This window comes from Ornithorhynchus anatinus, chromosome 1 (assembly GCF_004115215.2).
Source record: "Ornithorhynchus anatinus isolate Pmale09 chromosome 1, mOrnAna1.pri.v4, whole genome shotgun sequence".
Classification (NCBI taxonomy): Eukaryota; Metazoa; Chordata; class Mammalia; order Monotremata; family Ornithorhynchidae; genus Ornithorhynchus; species Ornithorhynchus anatinus.
Window position 1 is genome coordinate 131,574,483 of NC_041728.1, and position 22,624 is coordinate 131,597,106.

The 22,624-nt window shown below is 44.2% G+C and overlaps 1 protein-coding gene and 1 non-coding gene across 3 annotated transcripts in view; both read right to left on the reverse strand.

Moving 5' to 3' along the window:
• DIS3L2 (DIS3 like 3'-5' exoribonuclease 2) overlaps positions 1 to 22,624 on the reverse strand; it is a 450,189-nt gene that overhangs the window by 154,620 nt on the left and 272,945 nt on the right. For both annotated transcript variants that reach the window (XM_029065889.2, XM_029065897.2), the window contains exon 11: positions 3,937 to 4,049. In XM_029065889.2, the coding sequence (XP_028921722.1) occupies positions 3,937 to 4,049 (113 nt within the window). The remainder of the gene's footprint in view (positions 1 to 3,936; positions 4,050 to 22,624) is intronic.
• On the reverse strand, positions 20,409 to 20,546 carry LOC114816550. Its single transcript, XR_003764339.1, has one exon. It is a non-coding gene; the product is annotated as a small nucleolar RNA SNORA7 (small nucleolar RNA).

The following is a 22,624-nucleotide window of genomic DNA, read 5'->3' on the forward strand; positions in this document are numbered from 1 at the left end:
AATCAACAGTAGAGTGGCTCAGCCAGCATTTTTTTTTTTAACAGCATTTAAGTGCTTTCTCTGCCAGGCACCACACTAAACACAGCAGTAAATACAAGCTAATCCGGTTGGACTCAGTTCATGTCCCATGTGGGGCTCACAGCCTTAATCCCCATTGTACAGATGAAGTAACTGAGGCACAGGGAAGTTAAGTGACTTGCCCAAGGTCACGTAACAAACAAGTGGCGGAGCTTACCATTCACTTGCACGCTGAAAGGCACTCAGAGGAATCAGGCAATTCACTTGTCAGCCAACATTTCGGCTTAAAGAGTTTTCTTTTTCATATCAACACTCCCATGAATTGCAATTTTGATCAACTCTTTGTTACCCGGTTTGACATTAACAAAACATTAACACCCCCGACAACCTGCTGGTGTCAGAAGTGAACATCTTAAACTCTTTGGACTTCACATTCAGATTAGCTTCCAATTCCAATCTTTGATCTCTATTATAAAACAGGACCAATAAAATATTGTGGGGATTTATGGCTGACCTTTCACTTGAGCTGTTTCACACCTAAAACAACACCATTGCCCGGGCCAAAAAGCAGAAGGTTTAGGTTTAGGTTTCAACTGTTTAGGTTTTCTTGCTTTTTAAACTTGATACGCTCGTTTTTAAAAATGATTTTTTTTTTAAAAAAAAACAAACCATTAGCAATTCCTCAATAATTCTCTTTTAGGGAAGAAGGCTCAGAGGAATTAAGTATGCAGATGCATCTAATTTCTTCTTGCGGGGTTTGGCAATGCTCCTGAGCCACGAGAGAGTCCCAGCTATCACACAACCTTTTCTCAGAGGAAGGGATGTTTTCTAGGGGATTTTCATGACCATCTTGTTTCAATTCACCTCTCTTGCCCCCACCCATCCTGTCGTTTTCCCCAGAATGATCAAACCACCACATATTTCTCACCACAAGCAAAACTTTCACCAAGGGATTCCATTTAAAAGAGAACAAAAATGCCTTCAAACCCAAGATGGGATTCACTTTAAGAGTGTCCTAATTGGGGTGGGGGAGGAGAGGAGAAGAGCAATTGCCCGGGCATGTGACCATCACTGCAGATTGCAATTCTGACATCTACTATTGCCAGTGCAGAAGGTAAATGCTGATCCCTGAGAGAAGCTTGAAACCGGGATAGCTATTATAGAAGCAAAATACATAAAACCAACACACTCTCTCTCTCTATCACTAATTTCTAGTTCATTCAAAACACAAGGCTTTGTGGGGCGCTTGGGGGGGAAGAGAATTTGCCAAATGAAAAAAGATCTAGAAGGGGAGGAGAAGGGGAACAGTTAGTGCAGCTTTTAAGCGGGGCTTTATAGACACAGTAAAGTAAAAACAGCAGAAAAGTTCCTGGACCCAGTCCTTCAAGAAACAAAAACGGGGAGGAAGAAAGGTCAGAGCAGTGGTTCAAAGGAACAAGAATGCGCAGGCTTCTGCTCTTCCAAAGTTGTGGGCCAGCTCCTGCAGGCTCCTGCCAGACTGGTGGATGTGCAACAAGAACCAAGCTCGTTTGGACAGATCAGTCAGAAAGGCAAAGTCTCTCACGATATCGTCTGGTTCCCGTTCCCTAAAAGTTCCCTCTTCTCTTAAATATTCCCATTCCATTCAGGGGCATGTGGAACAAAATAGAAAAGAGCCAGCACTCACCAGCCCCAAAGAGGAGTTCCACCAGAGCTTCGTATCTCCAAACTGGAGATGAGGGGGCAGAAGTACTTCCCTGAAACTAATGACCTCTCTTCTTTGTCCTACTCTAAAATACAATTCCTCTTTAAAAACCAATTTATACAAGGGTCCGGTGACAGGAGACAGAGAAAACAATAGTTATCTTTGAGAAGTCCAGAATTTCTGTGCCTTCCACAATAGGCCTTGGGAAACATGAAAGGGATGGATTGTAGCTTCTGGATTTCTGAAAATCTATTTGTATTAACGACTTCTAAAACAGCATCCTGGCATGACTGGCGTGATCATTCAATTTGACTTACTTATTGCCTTGAATAACCAAGACTCCACTTTCCTTCCTTATAATTCTCTGCTTTGCTAGCATTTATTCATTCATTCAATAGTATGCATTGAGCACTTACTATGTGCAGAGTACTGTACTAAGCGCCACTTGGAATGTACAATTCGGCAACAGAGACAATCCCTGCCTAATGATGGATTATTATATCCGTATAATACTAATAATTGTAGTGTTTTTTAAATGTTTAATGGGTCAAATACTGTGCTAAATGCTAGGGTAAATACAATCAGATTAGAGAGAGTACCAGTCCCACTAAGGTCTAACCAGGAGGGAGAATGCAAATTTAATCCCCATTTTACAGATGAGAGGAAAGAGAGGCTCTGCACACAGTAAGCGCTCAAGAAATACTATTGAATGAATGAATAAATACTATTGAATGATTGAACAAGGCACAGAGGAGATAAGTAACTTGTTCAAGTTCACCCAGAAGGCAAGTGGTGGAGCTGGGATTAGAACCCAGGTCTTCTGGACTCTCAGTCCCATGCTCTTTCCATTTGGAACAGAATTTCTATTCTGCAAAGGGGAGGTCAGCTAGTTCAGCTCTTGCCCTTCTGTACATTAGTTCTTCAACAGATGTTATTTTTCATTTTTGCCTTTGTTTTTGGAGCTCACTACTTATCCAACTGAGTTTTTCACCTCATGGAATCCCAAGCTGGTCATCAAAGCTCTCCATCCCCTTGCCCTCTCCTCCCTTCTCTCTTTTTACTGTGCAGCCCGCAGGCTCCGCTCCTCTGCCGCTCGCCTCCTCACTGTCCCCTGTTCATGCCTATCCCACCACTGACCCCCGGCCCACATCCTACCACTGTCCTGGAATGCCCTCCCTCCTCACCTCTGCCAAACTAACTCTCTTCACCTCTTCAAAGTCCTACTGAGAGCTCACCTCCTCCAAGAGGCCTTCCCAGACTGAACTCCGCCTTTTTCCCTCAGCTCCTCCCCCTTCCCCCTTCACCTCCCCTCAGCTGAGCCCTCTTTCCTTCTGCTCCCCCTTCCCCCCCGCCCCACCTCTCCCCTCGGCACTGTGCTCATTTATGTATATTTATTACCCTATTTATTTGTTAATGAGGTGTACATCCCCTTGATTCTATTTATCGTGATAATATTGTCTTGTTTTTGTTTCGTTCTATTTTGCTCTGCTGTCCATCTCCCTCGATTAGACTGTGAGCCTGTCACTGGGCAGGGATTGTCTCTATCTGTTGCCTAATTGTACATTCCAAGTGCTTAGGACAGTGCTCTGCACATAGTAAGTGTTCAATAAATACTATTGAATGAATGAATCAGTGGCATTTACTTAGCGCTGTGTGCACGGCACTGTACTGAGCGTTCAGGAAAGTACAATACATGGGTTCCTCAAAATGGCTATGAATGGAACCTGATTGAATAGAAAAATAGAGACCTAATGGTCCCCTGAAGTGAGGTAGTTTCAGGTACTCTCCTGTTTTTGTTGGGTTATCATTCCAATGGAAAACCATAATCTTGTTGCCGCAACCCGTTAATTACACTTTTATTCTTCTCCCCCTTCTTCCTCCCAAAGAAAAAGTGTTAATAATAACGATGATAATAATAATTATGGCATTTGTTAAGTGCTTACTATGTGCCAAGCACTGTTCTAAGCACTGGGATAGATACAAGGTAATCAGGTTGGACACAGTCCCAGTTCCACATGGGGCTCACACTCCTTATCTCCATTTTACAGATGAGGTAACTGAGACCCAGAGAAGTGAAGTGATTTGCCCAAGGTCACAGAGCAAACAAGTGGCAGTGCCGGGATTAGAACCCACATCCTCTGACTCCCAAGACCGTGCTCTTGTCACCAGGCCATGCTTCTCCTCCAGTTAAGAGGAGACCAAGTTTTACACAGGGAAGTGAGGTTGCATCTTACCTTTTGCACCAAGTAGACACTTGTGGCCCTTTCACTGGCGGCTTCATCCAGCGCCGACCCCTCCGGAACAAAGTAACTCACGTCTGCAATGTGGACGCCCACTTCAAAGTTTCCTGTCAAGGAATAAGAACATCAGCCCAGTGAAAAAGGTAGGATCAAAAGGACATCAGATCCAGTCACTTCCCCAGAAATGCCCAGCATTGTTATGATCTCGGGTCATTTTTGCCAAGGTCACTTTGGAATCTGGAACACTTGACAAATCAATCCCTCAAACAATCATGGGTACTTATTGAGAGCTAAGAGTTACTTGTGAAAAAGGACTATTTCTTCACATGATTTTGATCATAGTATTCTTGCTACTCAACAGGGGATAGTGAGGTGGCATCTAGAAAGGACAAGACAGAGACATTTTCACCATCGGCCTTCCCAATCTCCAAACCTCCAAAATCTTCTACAGGATTTTTACTTCTTAAGTGTTATTCCTACGGCTCTTGTTGCCAGTGAGAAGAGAGTCCATGGCTCATTTTTGGAGGGTGCAGTAATTTGTTCACACCCCCTAGAATACTATTCAGGGCACATGAAGAGGCAATAAATGAACAAGGTTCCTTAGTGACCTGAAAACAACCATCAATGTCCCTTACTCTATTCTCAAGTGGAATCAGTCCCTTAAGTGTCCCTTTATTCTATTCCTAGTCTCTCTCTCCCTGTCCCTCTCTCCCTCTATCCCTTTCCCTAATTATAATAATGATGGTATTTGTTAAGCGCTTACTATGATCCAGGCACTGTACTATGCGCTGGGGTGGATACAAGCATATTAGTTTGGACACAGTCCCTGTCCCACTTGGGGCTCAAAAGTTCAATCTCCATTTTACAGGTCAGGTAACTGAGATCAGAGAAATGAAGTGACTTGCTCAAAGTCACATGGCAGAAAAGTGGCAGAGCCAGGATTATTGTTATTATTAGTAATGATAATAATTATTATTATTATCGTGGTATTTGTTAAACACTTACTATGTGCCAGGCACTGTACTAAGCACGGGGGTGGACACCAGTTAATTGGGTGGGTCACAGTCCCTGTCCTACATTCATTAATTCCATTTATTTAGCACTTCCTATGTGCAGAGCACTGTATTGAGCGCTTGGAATGGACAATTTGGCAACAGATGAGGCAATCCTTGCCCAACAATGGGCTCACAGTCTAAACGTGGGGCTCACAGTCTCAATCTCCATTTTACAGATGAAGTAACTGAGGCCCAGGGAAGGGAAGTGACTTGCCCAAGGTCACACAGCAGACAAGTGGCAGAGCTGGGATTAGAACCCCTGTCCTTCTGATTCCCAGTTCCGGGCTCTATCCACCACTCCATGTTGCTTCTCAAGTTGTCAAACCTTCCCCTAATTTTACAGATGGGAAAACTGAAGCAGGGGGGATTTAAGTGTGTGGACCAAGAACCTGCAATGTGGTCAAACCCCAAAATGGAGCTCAGAATTCTATACTCTTCACCCAGGTCTCACCCCTGAGATGAAACTCTTTCCTAGGACCTTCATTTCCTTAGCTTCTACTCCGCTCATGTGGAGCAGACATGAAGGAAAAATCAAAATACAGGTAGAGGGAACGGTCTGTCCACCCAAGTGCATTCCTCGGTGAGGATATACATTGGAGAGCAATCGTGAAGTACAGCGGGAGAATATGGTAAACACAGCCTCACTGAGAGAAGGTCCATCAGTCATCTGGAAGACTGAGATAAAGTGCAGCAGGGAAAGTTCAACCGTGTGAGCTTCGAAAGGCCGAGAGAAACTGCTGCAGGGAAAGTTCAACTGTTTGAGCTCCGAAAGCCACCCGGCTGTGTTGTCTGTCATGTCATCAAGAGCTCGGAAAACTGCCCTCCACTGATCAAGAGGCCAAGCCTCAGAGTGCTTGCTGCCTAAAATCTCTACTCTAACTTTTGATTTTACAAGCATCTAAAATCCACACGCTGAGAAGATAAGAAAACAATCGTTTCTTTTGAAGTCGATAGTGTAATTTATTGGCCTTACAGGTAAATATTGACTAAGGGAAAGGAGAGAGGGTCATTACATCATGACATGAACCATAACTTTAAATTCAATATGTGCACTGTTACTACACATGAACTTTCTGTCCTTAGTCAGAATCGACAAACTGACAGAGATCTTATTACAGGAGATAAAACATGATGAGGGCCAATCAAAACACATTTAACAGACTTCAATTTCACTCAGGATTCCCAGTAGAAGCCCTAAAACCAGGGGTCAGCTCACACCCTCTGCCTTGGAACTTTTTCTAGAAGCCCGAGGTAAATATTTTATTACATATATTTTACATAATGTGAATTGGCAGCCCTTTTAAGTAGCGCTGTTGAAGTTTCAACGATCGGAAAAGACATTCTCACCATGAGACTCTAACGTGTGCTGCAGAAAGCTTAATGCTGATTTTCCCTCCAACTCAGATCTTACAATTCTGTTTTTCATCAAAGACTCATCTAGTTCCTTCATCAACTACAACAAAAAGAAAAGAAACAAGGGTCTGTGCCCAATTACCACATAGAGTTCTTCATCTCAAAATCACCATAATGGAAACGATTTGGAAATGGGGGGGGGGGTTTAGACTGATAAAATTGATCATGTTTTTTATTAAGCAATGTCTTCAATATAATGGAATGTCCTCCCTGATTGATCCCAAACCACTTGGAAAATTGCATTAATTATCTGTCCATATATATATCTATATATTCAAAAAATAGTCACCCTTCAAACTACCCTGGAGCTATTATTCCCAATGGCCATTATGCTTCAGGAAAGCAGTTCATCAACATAACCTAGCTACATAGAATTCAAGTCTTGTGAAGAAGTGGGGGTGAAAAATGAAATCTCTAGTTTGAGGTAAGCTATCATAGCAACAGCTTCTCTCATTCTCAAAAAAACGTATTAAGCATTTTGGGTGGGGCAAATAATGGTGGTATTTGTTTAGTACTTAGTGTGTGCCAAGCACTGTACTAAGCACTGGGGTAGATTCAAAGTAATCAGGTTGGACAGGTTGATAGGAGGCAGTAGGATTTAATCCCCATTTTACAGATGAGGAAATGGAGGCAGAGCAAAGTGAACTGACTTGCCCCAGGTGACACAACGGGCAAGTGGCAAAGAGCAGGGATTAGAACCTAGGTCCTCTGACGCCCAGGCCCGTGCTCTTTCCACAAGGCCATGCTGCTCCTCAGCACGGTAGTGCTTAATAAACACTACAATTAATAATGATGGCATTTATTAAGAGCTTACTATGTGTCAAGCACTAGGCTAAGCTCAGGAATGGATACAAGATAATCACAGTTCCTCTCCCACATGGGGCTCACAATCCAAAGGACAAGGAGAGCAGATATTTAATTCCCATTTTACAGATGAGGAAAAGGAGGCAAAGCAAAGTTAAGTGAATTTCCCGAAGCCACACAAAAGCAGGCAAATGGTAAAGCTAGGTCTACAACCCTGGTCTCCTGGCTCCCAGACTCGTGCTCTTTCTGCTAAGCTGTGCTGCATTTTGTGGTGTGAGATGTACTACTGCAAGCCAGAAGACACATTCTGTGCTCTCCAAGACCTTATATTCTACATCCTGATGGTGAAGCTGGGAATAAATGTCAAGTCTGCCAATGCTCAGTCCCTAAGCTTTATCCACTGGAGACCAGACTCTGTCCTTCATTCTCTCCTTGCTTTAATAATTATGACAGCAGCCAGCTATTCAAAGTAACTGGGATGAGGACTAGTTTGGATACTCAGAGTTCAGATAACTGAACAAAATGGGGCATAGCTTTCTCAGATGGGTTTCCCCAATTTTATTTGGTTTTTAATTTTTTAAAATGAGTCATCACTGAATAAGACATTTGACCAACCTCTGCTTGGATTTGCTCCCTCTATTCACCCTTCCCTTGGCCCTTATGTATATATCCATAATTTATTTATGTCTCCCCCTCTAGACTGTAAGCCTGTGTGGGCAGGAAACGTGTCTACCAACTCTCTTATGTTATCCAGTTATGTTAGTCCAGTGCCCTGCATATAGTAAGCACTCAATAAATATGATTGATTGACTGACTGATTGGCAGGCTGATTACTTGAGGTCAAATTCCCACTGATGTGTTAATGGGTAAGAGAAGGACCACACAACTTATTTTTCCGTTAACTTGTGAGGAATCTAGTTATGGAATCTCATACTGAAGTTGACCATTTTTACAACAAGCATTGGGAGTTTTTCATAGGAATAACGTGAGGGAGTGCATTTCATGTATTTAAAAAGAAATCTGGAGATAGGAAAAGTTGAAAATATTTCAAGCCATTACAAGAGTTCAGGCAATATACCCAAAGTGGATTTTCTCTTTAAGTCAAATCAGATCCACCCTTTTCCCCTTCTCCTGTCCCCCCTGACATACACATACCAGGTGGAGTTAAGTGCATGACTTTCTTAAACATCTTCTTAACCTGAATAACCAAAAACCCGTTTCCTTCATTATTGCAAAGTGAAGGGAAGAAAAAAAATACTATGTCAATCTGCAAGTACTCAACAAACCTGCCAACACAGCAATTTTTGTCACATTAATTCTAAAACTCAGGAATCTAAGTTTAAATTTATATGAACAGCATGGAAGAGGAACACCCAGGTAGTAAATTTGACTTTTTCCCTTCCAAGTTCACTGAGCAACTGTCTTCCTCACTGGCTGTAAAGGGAATGAGAGGCTGATCATGTGAAAATGGCACATATGGGCTTTTGGAAAATTCAGGACACTCAAAAGTGAGTGAGAAAACCCAGGCTGCCATGTCAGAGGAGGGATAAAAGCAAGATGTGAGGTCGAAAGGCACCTGAGGACAGGAATAATAACAATAATAATAATTATTATTATTATGGTATTGGTTAAGCGCTTACTATGTGCCAGGCACTGTACTAAGCGCTGAAGCGAATACAAGCAAAGTGGGTTGTACACGGTCCCTGTGCCACATGGGGCTCCCAGTCTTAATCCCCATTTTACAGATGAAGTAACTTCTCCGTGGGCACGGAGAAAGTAACTTGCCCGAGGTCACACAGCAGACAAGTGGCAGAGCTGGGATTAGAACCCATGACTTTCTGACTCCCAGGCCCGTGCTCTATTGACTCCACCATGCGGGATCTCACCTTCTCCCCGGCGTCAAAAGAAAGTGAAAGCTCAGGGGGAAAGGAAAGGAAAATGTTGGTCGGGAGACCCCAACTCAAGTAGAAGAGAATGAGAGAATGACGAGGGAAAAGGTAGTTGGCTCAGGGATGGCAGGGTGACTGGGAATCTTAAAGAAAGGCAAGCAAATAACATAAACTCTCAGTCCATACGGGGAGGCCTTACACAAACGTGTACAGCAATTCTTCATATGTGCAGTTCTGGGCACACCACGCTGGGCGTGCACGGCAACTCATAAAAAGATCCCGGAGCAGAGAGTTCTGGTAGCTAGAGTTCTGTTTTATCGTACTCTCCCAGGCACATAATACAGAGCTCTGCTCATGGGAAGCGCTCAATAAATACCACTAATTGATTGAAAGGATACGAACTGTGAAGTTCTTGACAAATAATCCTGGCTCCACCACTTGTCTGCTGGGCAAATCACTTCTCTGTGCCTCAGTTCCCTCATCTATAAAAGACTGTGTGCTCCATGTAGGAGAGGGACTGTGTCCAACCTGATTATCTTGCATCTACTACAGTGCTTAGTACAGTGCCTGGCACATTGTAAGTGCTTAACAAATACCACAAAAATAAATATGAAGAGCTCTTTACATTCTGAATAACTTCTGCAGAACAATGAGGGGTAAAGTAGGATGGGGAAGAAGGCAACTTCAAGACCTTATTCATTCATTCGTATTTACTGAGCACTTACTGTGCGCAGAGCACCAAACTAAGCGCTTGGGAAAGTATAATAAGCAAATCTGCCTTACCTGTCTTAGATGTTACGGACAACATTGAGTGGTCACTTTGAGCTAAAAATCTTGTAAAAGTTCCAAGGGGCTGGACATTTCAGAGCGGCCAGAGCTGACAATTATCCTGCTGTGGTCGAGGAAGAAGGAACTAGGTTTTTGCAGGGTACCCTTTGAGCACATGATATTCCCCCACACACTTAGGTACATCTCTGTCTTCCCTGCTGGACTGTAAGCTCCTCATGAGCAGGGAACACGTCTACCAACTCTGTTGTATTATACCCTCCCAAGTGCTTAGTACAGTGCTCTGCACACAGTGAGGGCTCAATAGATACTATTGATTAACTGAAGTCCTGCTATATATCGCTTTTTTCCCAGCTCTGTGCAGATGACTCCCAAATCTTCCTCACTAATCCCAATTTCACTTCTCCCTTGCAAGTTCTTATATCCCTCTACCTCTCAAACATCTATATACGGATGCCATTACTGGCTCCTCAAGTTCAGTAAACCTAAAACTCAACTCTCACCTTCTCTTCCAAATCTTCTCTTTCACCTTTCCTATCACAGCAGACAGCAACAACATACTTGTGGAAACTGGAAAATACCATAATTTTAGACTACGCTTAACTCAACCAATATGGTACGCTTCTCCCCACGCCTCAGAAACCTCAAATGGTTCCTCATTCCTCTCCACATCAAGCAGAATTCCTGACAACTGGCCGAAAGACACTCAATCCGCTCTATCCCTCTACCCTTATGCCACTATCCCTCAGCTAGCAATCTTCACTTGTCTTAAACTACCGTATTCCCTAGGCTTTGTCCTTACCTCTCTTGTCATTGACTCTTGTCTAGATATCATTATCTAGAGGTGATATGACTAATTTAGACCTGGGTGATGATAGTCATTTTGAGTGATGAGGAAAGGGCAGATCTGGGAGAGGTTAGGTTATGAAGATTTGGAAAAATTAGTGAAATTTTAACTCAACTGATAGCTGATTTATTTTAATGGTACTGAGTGCTAACTATGTGACAAGCACTGTTCTAAGTGCCCGTGTTCCAAGTGGGGCTCCCAATCTGAACTGGAGGAAGGAGAATTTAATCTCCATCTTACAGATGGGGTAACTGAGGCACAGAGAAATGAAGTGACTTGCTCCAGGTCACACAGCAAGCAATTGGCAGAGTCAGGATTAGAACTCAGGTACATTGACCTTGGGTAAGTCACTTTACTTCTCTGTGCCTCATACACCTATCTGTAAAAAAAAAATAGGGACTGAGACTGTGAGCCCTACAAGGGATGGGGACTGAGTCCAACCAGATTTGCTTGTACCCACCCCAGCACTTAGCAAAGTGCCTGATAACTAATAAGCATTTAACGCATACCATAATTATAATCAATTATTAGGGAGTTAGGGGGAATGGAGGAAGAGTTGGTAAAAACAACTGAGAAGCACTGGCCAGAAAAGTGGGAGAACCAGGGGAGGATAGTGTCAGAAAAACCAAAGTTAGGTAGTATTTCCAGGAGAGAAGTGAGTGGTCCACAGTCTTGAAGACTGTCTTTTTTTTCCCCTTTTAATGTATTTATTAAGCACTTACTGCGTGCCAGGCACCATACCACATGCTGTGGTCTTGTCTTACGCTGTCGAATCATCTCCAACCCATAGCGACTCGATGGACACATCTCTCCCAGAACACCCCGCTCTCCAACTGCAATCGTTCTGGTATTGAATCCACTCAGTTTTCTTCGTAAAAATACAGAAATGTTTTACTATTGCCTCCTTTCGTGTGGTCGTCTTGGGTCTCCATCCTCGACTCTCTCCCATGCCGCTGGTGCCCAGCCCAAGTGAGTTTTGATTTGTAGCATACTGCCTGCCACTTGCTAGCCACCGTCCAAGCTAGGAATGGAATGGACAGGCGCCCGCTTGACTCTCCCTCCCTTAGATTGGTAGAGGACTGGAAACTCTCCACCTGTGAACCCGAGAGGGAAGTGCTGGGGTAGATACAAGCTAATCCCAGTCCCTGTCCCACATGGGGCTCACAGTCTTCATCCCCATTTTATAGATGAGGTAACTGAAGCCCAGAGAAGTGAAGTGATTTGCTCAAGATCACACAGCAGACAAGTGGCAGAGCCAGGATTAGTACCCAGGTCCTTCTGAGTCCCAGGACCGGGCTCTTTCCACTAGGCCATGATGTTTCCCATTCAAAAGATTTCCCTCAAGACTGTAAGCTCATTGTGGGTATGAAACATGTCTATCAACTCTTTTGTTCTGCACTCTCCCAAGCGCTTATTACAGTGTTATGTTCACAGCAAAGGCTCAATAAATACAATTAATTGATTGGTGGATTAACTGAGGAGAATTAGCATGGATTAGAATCCATTAGATTTGAGAAGAACGTGGTCTTGTGAATTTAAGGGGGTGGAAACTGGATTGATTGTAGAGGGTCACGTTGAAGGATAGGAAGTGGAGGCAGTAGGTTATTGCTGCTTCTTTCAGTCCTTGCACCTAGTCAACTACTAAATGAGAAGCGGCATGGTCTATGAGAAGCAGTGTGTTCTAATGGCGGTCCGGGAGTCAGAGGATCTGGGTTCTAACCCCGGCTCTACAACTTGTCTGGGGTGTGGCTTTGGGCAAGTCACTTCACTTCTCTGGGCTTCAGTTTCCTCATCTGTAAAGAGGAAATTAAATCCTACTCCTTCCTACCTAGACTGTGAGCCCCATGTGGGACATGGATTGTATTCAAACTGACTCATTCATTCAATAGTATTTATTGAGTTCTTACTATATGCAGACCACTGTACTAAGCGCTTGGAATATCACTTGGAATGTACAATACGGGAACAGATAGAGACAATCCCTGCCCCATGACGGGCTCTCAGTCTAATTGGGGGAGACTGACAGCAGAGCAAAACAGAACAAAACAAAAACAAGACAACATTATCAAGGTAAATAGAATGAAGGGGATGTACACATTAAGAAAATAAATAGAGTAATAAATAATATTTACAGATGAGCACAGTGCTGAGGGGAGGGGAAAGGGGAAAGGGGAGGAGCAGAGGGTGGAGGGGGAGCAAAGAGAAAAGGGGGGGTTCAGTCTGGGAAGGCCTCTTGGAGGACGTGCTTGCATCTACCCCCAGCACTTAGAAGTCCTTGAGAAGCAGCATGACTTAGTGGATAGAGCATGGATGGGCCTGGGAGTCAAAGGACCTGGGTTCTAGTCCTGGCTCACCACATGTCTGCTGTGTGACCTTGGGCAAGTCAATGAACTTGTATTTACTCCAGCATGTAGAGCAGTGCTTGGCACATAGTGAGCACTTAACAAGTACCATCATTATTAATATTACTGTTATGTAGTAAGCACTTAATGAATACTATTATTATTATTAATACAAGCCCCATTCAAGGAGTTTGAACAGAAATGAGAGGAGGGAGGTAAATAATAATAATAATAATGATGACGATGGCATTTGCTAAGTGCTTACGATGTGCCAAGCACTGTTCTAAGTGCGGGGAGGAGATACGAGGTGATCAGGTTGTCCCATGTGGGGCTCACAGTTTTCATTCCCATTGTACAGATGAGGTAACTGAGGCCTAGAGAAGTGAAGTGACCTGCCCAAAGTCACACAGCTGACAAGTGGCAGAGCCGGGATTAGAACCCATGACCTCTGACTCCCAAGCCCAGGCTCTTTCCAGTGAGCCACGCTGCTTCTCAAAAACTGGATTGTGCAGTGGAGTCCAGAGGAGGTTTTTTGGGAGGGCTGAGACATGGATGTGTTTCTTATTATTAATAATAATAGTAACAATAATAATGATGGCATTTGCTAAGTGCTTACTATGTGCCAAGCACTGTTCTAAGTGCTGGGAGGAGATAGAAGGTGATCAGGTTGTCCCATGTGGGGCTCACAGTCTTAATCCCCATTTTACAGATGAGGTAAGAGAATGAAGTGACTTGCTCAAAGTCACACAGCTGACAAGTGGCAGAGCTGGGATTAGAACCCATGATCTCTGACTCCCAAGCCCAGGCTCTTTCCACTAAGCCACGTTTGAAGGGAGAAGGGGAGGACTCATCAGAGAATGAGCGCTCAAGATGGCAGTCAGGATGGAAAGACGAGTAGGCTTAAGGTAAGAAAGCATGGTGCAGGTGGAGGATGTCGATTGTACTCACTAGACTGTAAATTCCTTGAGGGCAGGGATCACGTCTCCCAACTCAAGTGTACTCTCCCAAGTGCTTAGCAGAGTGCTCTGCACACAGTAGGTGCTTAAAAATACTACTGGCAGACTGATTGATTGATTGATTGATGAGAAGAGTAGTGATTCCTTGCTGATCACCAAAGAGGAAAGCACTTTCTGCCTCGCTGGCAAAAAGAGAAGCTACTTTCCAGATTTACAGCAGAATATGAAGTCAGAAGGGGAGCCACCTCCTTGAGCAGAAATCACCTAGCTGTGTCACAGGCAAATGATCAGTAAGATAGAGCAGCCCTGCCCCAGATGGAAACCTTATGAATGTGAGTGGACTCTTTGCAAATAAATCCTACCATATATCAATTTTTTTGGAATGGTATTTGTTAAGCATTTACTATATGCCAGGCACTGTACTAAGCACTGGGGTAGATACATAATCAGGCTAGACACAGTCCCGGTCCCACCTAGGACTCAGTCTTAATCCCCTCAGAGAAGTTAAGTGATTTGCTTAGGGGCACCTAGGAGACATGTGACAAAGAGAGGATTAGAACTCAGATCCTCTGACTTCCAGCTCCATTCTCTTCCCTCTTGGCCATGCTGCTTCTCAAGTAACCTAAGAACAATAACAATAGACCTAGAACAAAGTTCTTGGAAGCCGGAAGTAATTAGCATAAAGGCAGAGGAGGGAAAATCATAATAATTATGGAATTTGTTAAGAGCTTATTATGTGCAGTCACTGTACTAAGCGCCAGGGTTGGCTAGAAGCAAATCAGGATGGACACAGTTCCCATACCATGTGGGGCTCACAGTCTCGAACCCCATTTTACATATGAGGTAACTGAGTCACAGTGAAGTGAAGTGACTTGTCCAAGATCACCCAGCAGACAAGGGGCGGAGCTAGGATTAGAACCCACGACCTTCTGACTCCCAGGCCCATGCCCTACCCACTAAGCTATGCTGCTTTTGAAATCTTATTTCAGTTTAACAAGGCGTATCCAGACAACTATGATACAACAGAATTTCTAAAGACCAGACCCCACAGAAATAAAACTAGCAAGACTAATGGAACAGAGGCTGTTTAAGTGATTTCTGCTTAATCTTCCCTCATAAATTCTATGTTCTAAAAATGGGAATCCTTTGGCAGGGACTAAAGTGGCTTTCCAGAAGCCTTTTTCCGTGACTATTCAGTAATTTTGACTTTTTGGGTCATCGGAACAATTCAATATGAGAGAGGCAGCTAAAGTGCTTCACTCACAGATACCCGAGACAAGTAGGAAAGACATTTCCTGACTCTTCCCCGGCCGATCCACAAAGAGTATTATATTGTGAAAATGGGATTTCAAGTCGTGGCTCCACTTGAGGTCAGAACGTCCATGACATCAAGCAGCTTCTGAGGGAAGGATTCAGGTTTCACAAACAGGATTAGGAGTACTACAGGTGGGGAAGAAGCAGCTGGAGGTATAGCATCCTCACGGCACTAGGCGTCATGAGAAGGCGTCACTGGGAATAAAAAAGTATGGAGTCAAAGAGCAGAAAATGCAGCCCACCAGCAGAACTCGTTCAAATTGGAATGTTTCCCCCCTCAAGTTTACCCCAGGGTTATCGGCGGTTTCCCTGCATGATTTCAGAATGCCAGAAGCAAAATTTTAACAACTTACTGCTGAACGGTCTCGCTTTTAATACCCACACAGCATACTTCTTCAACAGGTAATGAATTAAGCTTTCTTAATCAATTTGCAAAGCCAACTTGAACTTACAACACTTAATCTGCAAAATATCTTGCAAAACAGGGCATTTCTTGGCCCTGTTAACAATATATTACCTGAAACCTGGCCTGACTTTGCCAAACCCTGAAGTCAAATGAATAAGAATTTATGCTGATTTGAAGACTGTGGACAGACACGGCTCTCAAAACCTTTGCTAGGAGTAAATTCCCCAAACAGAGCAAATGCATAGAGAAGGTCAATCATGTTACCCTAAAAAAGGTCAGTCCTTCTCTCCCTTTCAATTGTGACCTACTGGAGGGGAGGGGACACGTATCTTAACTGCTGTTGCACTCTTCCAAGCACTGAGTATGCATTCAATTGATTGACTGAGGAATAATTTAATCACTCAATCGTATTTATTAAGCTCTTCTTGTGTGCAGAGCACTGTCCTAAGCACTTGGGAGAATACGATGTAAGAGAGTTGAGAGACACGTTCGCTGCACACGAGCTTTCAGTCGAGTATTTATTGAGCCCAGTAAGCACTCAATAAGACTGCGGGGGAGGCAGCCATTAATATGACTAAATGAGGGTCAGAACAATCAAAAGCTGTAAGCTTAAATGTGCAGCAGCAGGAAACTAGCATAGCTCTTTCAATATCAGTGAGAATCTCTAAACACTAAATTCTCAATGCTGGCCTGGCTGTTGTCCCTTTATCCGGGTGGAAATAATAATAAAGTTGGTATTTGTTAAGCGCTTACTATGTGCAGAGCACTGTTCTAAGCGCTGGGGTAGATACAGGGTAATCGGGTTGTCCCATGTGAGGCTCACAGTCTTCATCCCCATTTTCCAGAGGAGGTAACTGAGGCCCAGAGAAGTGAAGTGACTTGCCCACAGCCACACAGCTGACAAGCGGCAGGGCTGGGACTTGAACCCATGACCTCTGTCTCCCAAGCCCAGGCTCTTTCCACTGAGCCACGATGCTTCTCAATAATTATAATAATGTTGGTATTTGTTAAGCCCTTACTATGTGCAGAGCACTGTTCTAAGCGCTGGGGGAGATACAGGGTAATCAGGTTGTCCCACATGAGGCTCACAGTCTTCATCACCATTTTACAGATCAGGTAACTGAGGCACAGAGAGGTTAAGTGCCTTGCTCAGAGTCACGCAGATGACAAACGGCGGAGCCTAGATTCGAACCCATGACCTCTGACTCCCAAGCCCAGGCTCTTTCCACTGAGCCACGCTGCTTCTCTCAAGGTCACGGATTAGTGGAAAGAGCACAGGAATGGAGTCAGGAGATTTGGGTTTTCATCCCGACCTTGCCACCTGTCTGCTCTTTGACCTTGGGCCTCCATTTCCACATTGGTAAAATAGTGATTAAATGCCCCACACAAGACAGTGATTGTGTCAGATATGATTATCCTGTATTTACCCCAGCACTTAGCACTTAGTAAGCACTTTTTTATAGGATTACCATGTGCCAGCCACTGTTCTTAGCACGGGGGTAGGTCCAAGGTAATCAGGTTGGACACAGTCTCTGTCCCATATGGGACTCACAGTCTTAATCCCCATTTTACAGATAATAATAATAATAATAATAATAATAATTGTGGTGTCTGATAAGCACTTACTATGTGCCAAGCACTGAACTAAGCACTGGGGCAGAGATACAGCATATTAGATTGAACACAATCCCTGTTCCACGGGGGCTCACCATATCAATCCCCATTTTACAGATGAGGTAACTGAGGCCCTGAGAAATGACATGACTTGCCCAAGGTCACACAATGGACAAGTGGATGAGGTAGGATTAGAACCCATGACCTCTGACTCCCAAGCCCGTGATCTTTCCACTGAGCCATGCTGCTCCCTGTAACTGATGATAAGGTAACTGATGATGACGTAACCGAGTCATAGAGAAGTGAAGCGACTTGCCGAGGGTCACAGAAGTGGCCGAGCCAGGACTAGAACCCCCGTCCTTCTGACTCCCAGGCCCATGCTCTATCCGCTAGGCCGTGCTGCTTCACTATTTTGCAGCCAGCCACCCCTTAGCCTAAACAAGGAGCCAAAAAAGGGTAAGAAGAATCCCGCGTTTGGCTAAAGGGTCTAATTCATTCAATGGTATTTACTGAGCGCTTACTCTATGCAGAGGACTGTCTAATGAGGACCCAAAATTTGTCTAGATTGGCCCTGTCAGAATGACATTATCCTCTCCCATCTCTATCCAGAGTGATTTGGATCACCTTCTGACAACTGTCACGATTGAACTGAAAGAGAAGTTGACTGGTCTCTGAGGAAAGACAAAGAAAAGGAACTTAGAGTAGCTGAAAAATGAAACTCGTAAATGTCTGTGAGGCCTTTGGCCAGCTGCTGACCAAGGCATTAGCAGTTATTCCCCAATCCCATTGACCCAGAAATGAAGGATGAGGTGGGATGCCGTTAGATAAAGAATCATGTGGCTGCTGACTTTTCTATCACTGGACTCCCAAATCCTACTGCATAAGTGGAGTGACTATTTGCTCCTCAAGCTGCTGCTTTCCTGACAACAAGTCACCAAAGGCAAATCCCCTTTGAACCATCCAACGTACCAATGATAAGCAATTAATATAGAAGTTTTGATATAAGGCAGAAAACACACGCCTATGAAGTCATATTTTTATGTCAGAAAGCGTTCCTAGCCAGGAGATGAAAGTCAGCACAGCAGATTGTGCTCTGAGGCTCTCTGCCAGCCTAAGGAAGGGAAAAAAGATCATTTCCGGCACCTGTACCACTGTCTTTATTGCCATTCCAAGTCCCATTCAAGAAGATAATTCTATCAGGAAATTAGCAGTCATTGAATTAAGAGTAGGAAGTGCCGCCCGTCAGGCTTCAGTCAGAATTAGAATTGCTCAGGGTGTAGGCTGTCATTCTGTTCCCAGAAAGGAAGTGAGAAGGGGTCAAGGTTTCTTGTCCGCTGGATGGGTCTTGTTTCGGCACTGAACTCATCAGAGCCATCTGGTGAGCTGCGCTTCTTGTTTCCCAGAGGACCCTGGAACACGATAGGAAGTGAAGCTAGCAGAATAGCGAAGGAATCCGCTAGACTGAAAGCTCACTGAAGGCAGGGTCGAATCTACTAGCTCTCCTGTTAATGCTCCCAACGCTCTGCGATGAGTAAGTGCTCAATAAATACTAATGCAGTAGGACCACTTCCATCCTGAAAACATCCTCCTACTGTAATCAACAAGCTGAAATGCCTTCTCGGGAAAATCTTCCATAAACTTCCAACATCCTTTCCTCCTTGCTTCCCACAGCTACCTAAGTATACAAAAACAGTTAGTTTATCCAGAGGTAGAGTCCAAATTTACTTCTGCTTGGGGACAATATTTTTACACAAATCAATCAAGGGTATTTATTGAGCACTTTATGGAGCACTTACGGTGTGCAGACAGTGCTGTTTTAAGTGCTTGGTAAAGTAATAATGATGATAATTAATAATAATAATGGTATTTGTTAAGCATTTACTATGTGCCAAGCACTGTTCTAAGCGCTGGGGTAGATTCAAGGTGATCAAGTTGTCCCACGTGGGACTCACAGTCTTAATCCCCTTTTTTACAGGTGAGGGAACTGAGGCATGAAGAAGTGAACTGACTTGCTCATCATCACCCAGAAGACAAGTTGCAGAGCCGGGATTAGAACTCATGATCTTCTGACTCCCAGGCCAGTACTCTTTCCACTAGGACATTCTACTTCTCAATAAAGTACAATCCAGTAGAGTTGACAGAAAAGTTCCCTACCCTCAAGGAGTTGACAGTCTCAATGGGGAAGACAGACAACATAGTAATACTAATTGTGGTATTTGTTACATGATTATTATGTGCCAAGCACTGTACTAAGTGCTGGGGTGGATACAAGCGAATCGGGTTGGACATTATCATGTCCTCATAATCTCAGTCCCCATTTTATAGATGAGGTAACTGAGACCCGCAGAAGTGAAGTGACTTGCCCAAGGTCACACGGCAGACACGTGGCGGAGTCAGGATTAGAACCCATGACCTTCTGACTCCCAGGCCCTTGCTCTATTCACTATGCCATGTTGCAACATCAGAGTGCTCCTCCAGCCTCTCTCTTTCCAGCCCAAGGCCGAGCCCATCCACTGGGCCTGATGACTCTCTCACACTGTGACATCCAGGGCCCTCGGAGTCTTCCTCTACTGGACCACTGAACTGCCGGGAATCAGGCACCGGCTCTCCTCCGGGTCACCAAGGAACCTCCATCTTGACCGGCCTGGCACTACTCCGGCGGGGCAGAGAAAAACAGCCACAGCTCGGCGCCACCTCCACAAAACCTCTAGAAGGCTGAGGCGGCTGCTACTGCAGTGGTCACTGTGGTCGTGGTTGTGATTGTTATACTTGGAGCCACAGAGAGCCTGAAATTCTGCTCCTCTAGCCACAACTGTTTTGTCTTATGCTGTCAAATCGTTTCTGATCCACAGCGACTCCATGGACACATCTCTCCCAGAACGCCTCACCTCCATCTGCAATAGTTCTGGGAGTGGATCCACACGGTTTTCTCGGTAAAAATACCGAAGTGGTTTGCCGTTACCTTCTTCCACGCAGTCAACTCAAGTCTCCGCCCTCGACTCTCTCCCATGCCGCTGCTGCCCAGCACAGGGGAGTTTTGACTTGTAGCAGATTGCCTTCCATTCCCTAGGCACTGCCCAAGCTAGGAATGGAATGGGTATGCCTCTGCTTGACTCTCTCTCCTGTAGCCAAGACTGGTAGTGTACTGGAAACTCTCCAGGTGCAATCTTGAAAGGGGCTAGCCACAATATCCTACCACTTTTTGCTTTACCCTGTGTATTTGTTTTCAGTTGAACTAGTGTTTTGCTTCATCTCTCCTTATTTTTATCACCAGTCTCCTCTCCCTCCTGATATTTTTAGATTGTGAGCCCCTTTCAGGGCCAGGGACCATGTCTAATTCCCACCTGCGCATTCTTTCTCAGAGCTCAGTACAGTACTCTGCACACAGCAAGCTACTAATAATAACTACTACAAACTGAAATGGAGAGAAGCTGGAGGTAGGGAGACCGGTGAGGAGACTGACAGAGTGGTCTAGCTAAAATATGACCAGAACTTGGGCCAGAATGGTAGCCATTTGATCAGGGAGAGCAGCAGTGTGGCCTAATGGAGGGACCCCGGGCCTATGAATCAAAAGAACCTGGGTTCTAATGCCCGCTCTACCACGTCTGCTGCGTGACCTTGAGCAAATCACTTCACTTCTCTGTGCCTCAGTTCCCACATCTGTAGAATGAGGATGAAGACTGTGAGCCCCATGTGGGACAAGTACTGTGTCCAATTTGATTAGCTTACACCTACCCCTGCACTGAATACAGTGGCTGGCATTGGGGATACACTTAAATACCATTAAAAAAAGGGAAGGATGGTATGCATCCAGGAAATGCTATGAGAGAAGAATTGGCAAGATATAGTAATGGACCGGATGTGAGGTCTGAAAGACAGGGAGGAGTCAAAGTGATGCCAAGGTTGTGAGCTTGTACGATGAGAAGGATAGTGGTGTTATTAGCAGAGATAAGGAAAGTTAGGAGGACTGGTTTTGGGATAGAAGAACAGAAGTTTGGTTTTGGACACAGTGAAAGGACCCGTTGGGTATAAATACCTGCTTTTTATCTCTTCCTCCTGAGTTGTGAAAGTCTGCCTGACTTTGAAATTTTAAGTGATTTTTTTCAGGGACATTATTGTTGCTGTTAGTACTATTCTTAGTAATAATAATAAAAAGGCTTCATGGTGTATCAAGTCTCCATCATAAATAAGGCTCACGACGTAACTAGCTATCTTTTCCCTATTTTACAAAGAAAGACGCTGTGGCCAAGAGAGGTTAAGTAACTTGCCCAAAGTATCATAAAACAACAACAACAACAACAACAATAATAATAGTAATAATAATGGTATTTGCTAAGTGCTTAGTATGTGATAATCATGTTGGACACAGTCCCTGTACCACGTGCAGTTTCCAATCTAAGTAGGAGGGAGACCTGATGAAGAAACCAAGGTCCAAAAATGAAGCAACCTGACCAAGGTCAAAAGGCAGGCAAGTGGAGAAGCCAAAATTGTATTATGCAAGTCCTCTGATTCCCCGGCCCTTGCTCTTTCCACGAGGCCAGGCTGCTTCCGGCTTCTTTCAGAAGACCAATGTAAGTACTGGGACTAGAAACAGGGTTTTAGGACTCCCAGTTCTGTGCTCTTTCCACTAGGCATCACGGCCTTACAACATTCAGTTGCCCACCATGGTTGGCTCGTCTCACAGTTTAGTGAGAACAGGATAAAATTTAATTGTAGGGAACAATCCTTTTTGTGAATTTAAGAGAGTCCTTCCTGGGACTTGAATAGGGTTGTGACAGAATTTAAAGCTTCCATGTTTAGTTTAAAGTAAAAAAAAATATGCTGGGAAAGTGCAATCAGAGATTTAAAGGAAAAAAAAAAGCTAACATTAAAATTATCTGAAAAAGCTTCTCTCTTGTTTTCTCCCCCTACTTTCCTTTTTAAATCTCTTCTCTTCTTCAGTGGGAGATTAGTATGATGAGCTAATCCTAACTAGTAAGCAAATAATGAACCTGAACTAAGCTAACTCCCCCATCTATCCAAACTGGAACCGACTTCAAAACCCAGCTGGTTCATGGCCTTGGTTAAATGGCAATGGCAGAATTCAGGGGCCTGACAGCCAACTGCAAGAGGGTCAGGAAAAAGTTGCTTGGTTGACCACAGTCCTTTCAAGGTTCACCCTACCTCTCTTTCCAGGAAACTTTCCCACTCATTCTTTTACTCATTCATTCAATGGAATTTACTGAGAGCTTACTATGGGGAGAGCACAGTACCAAT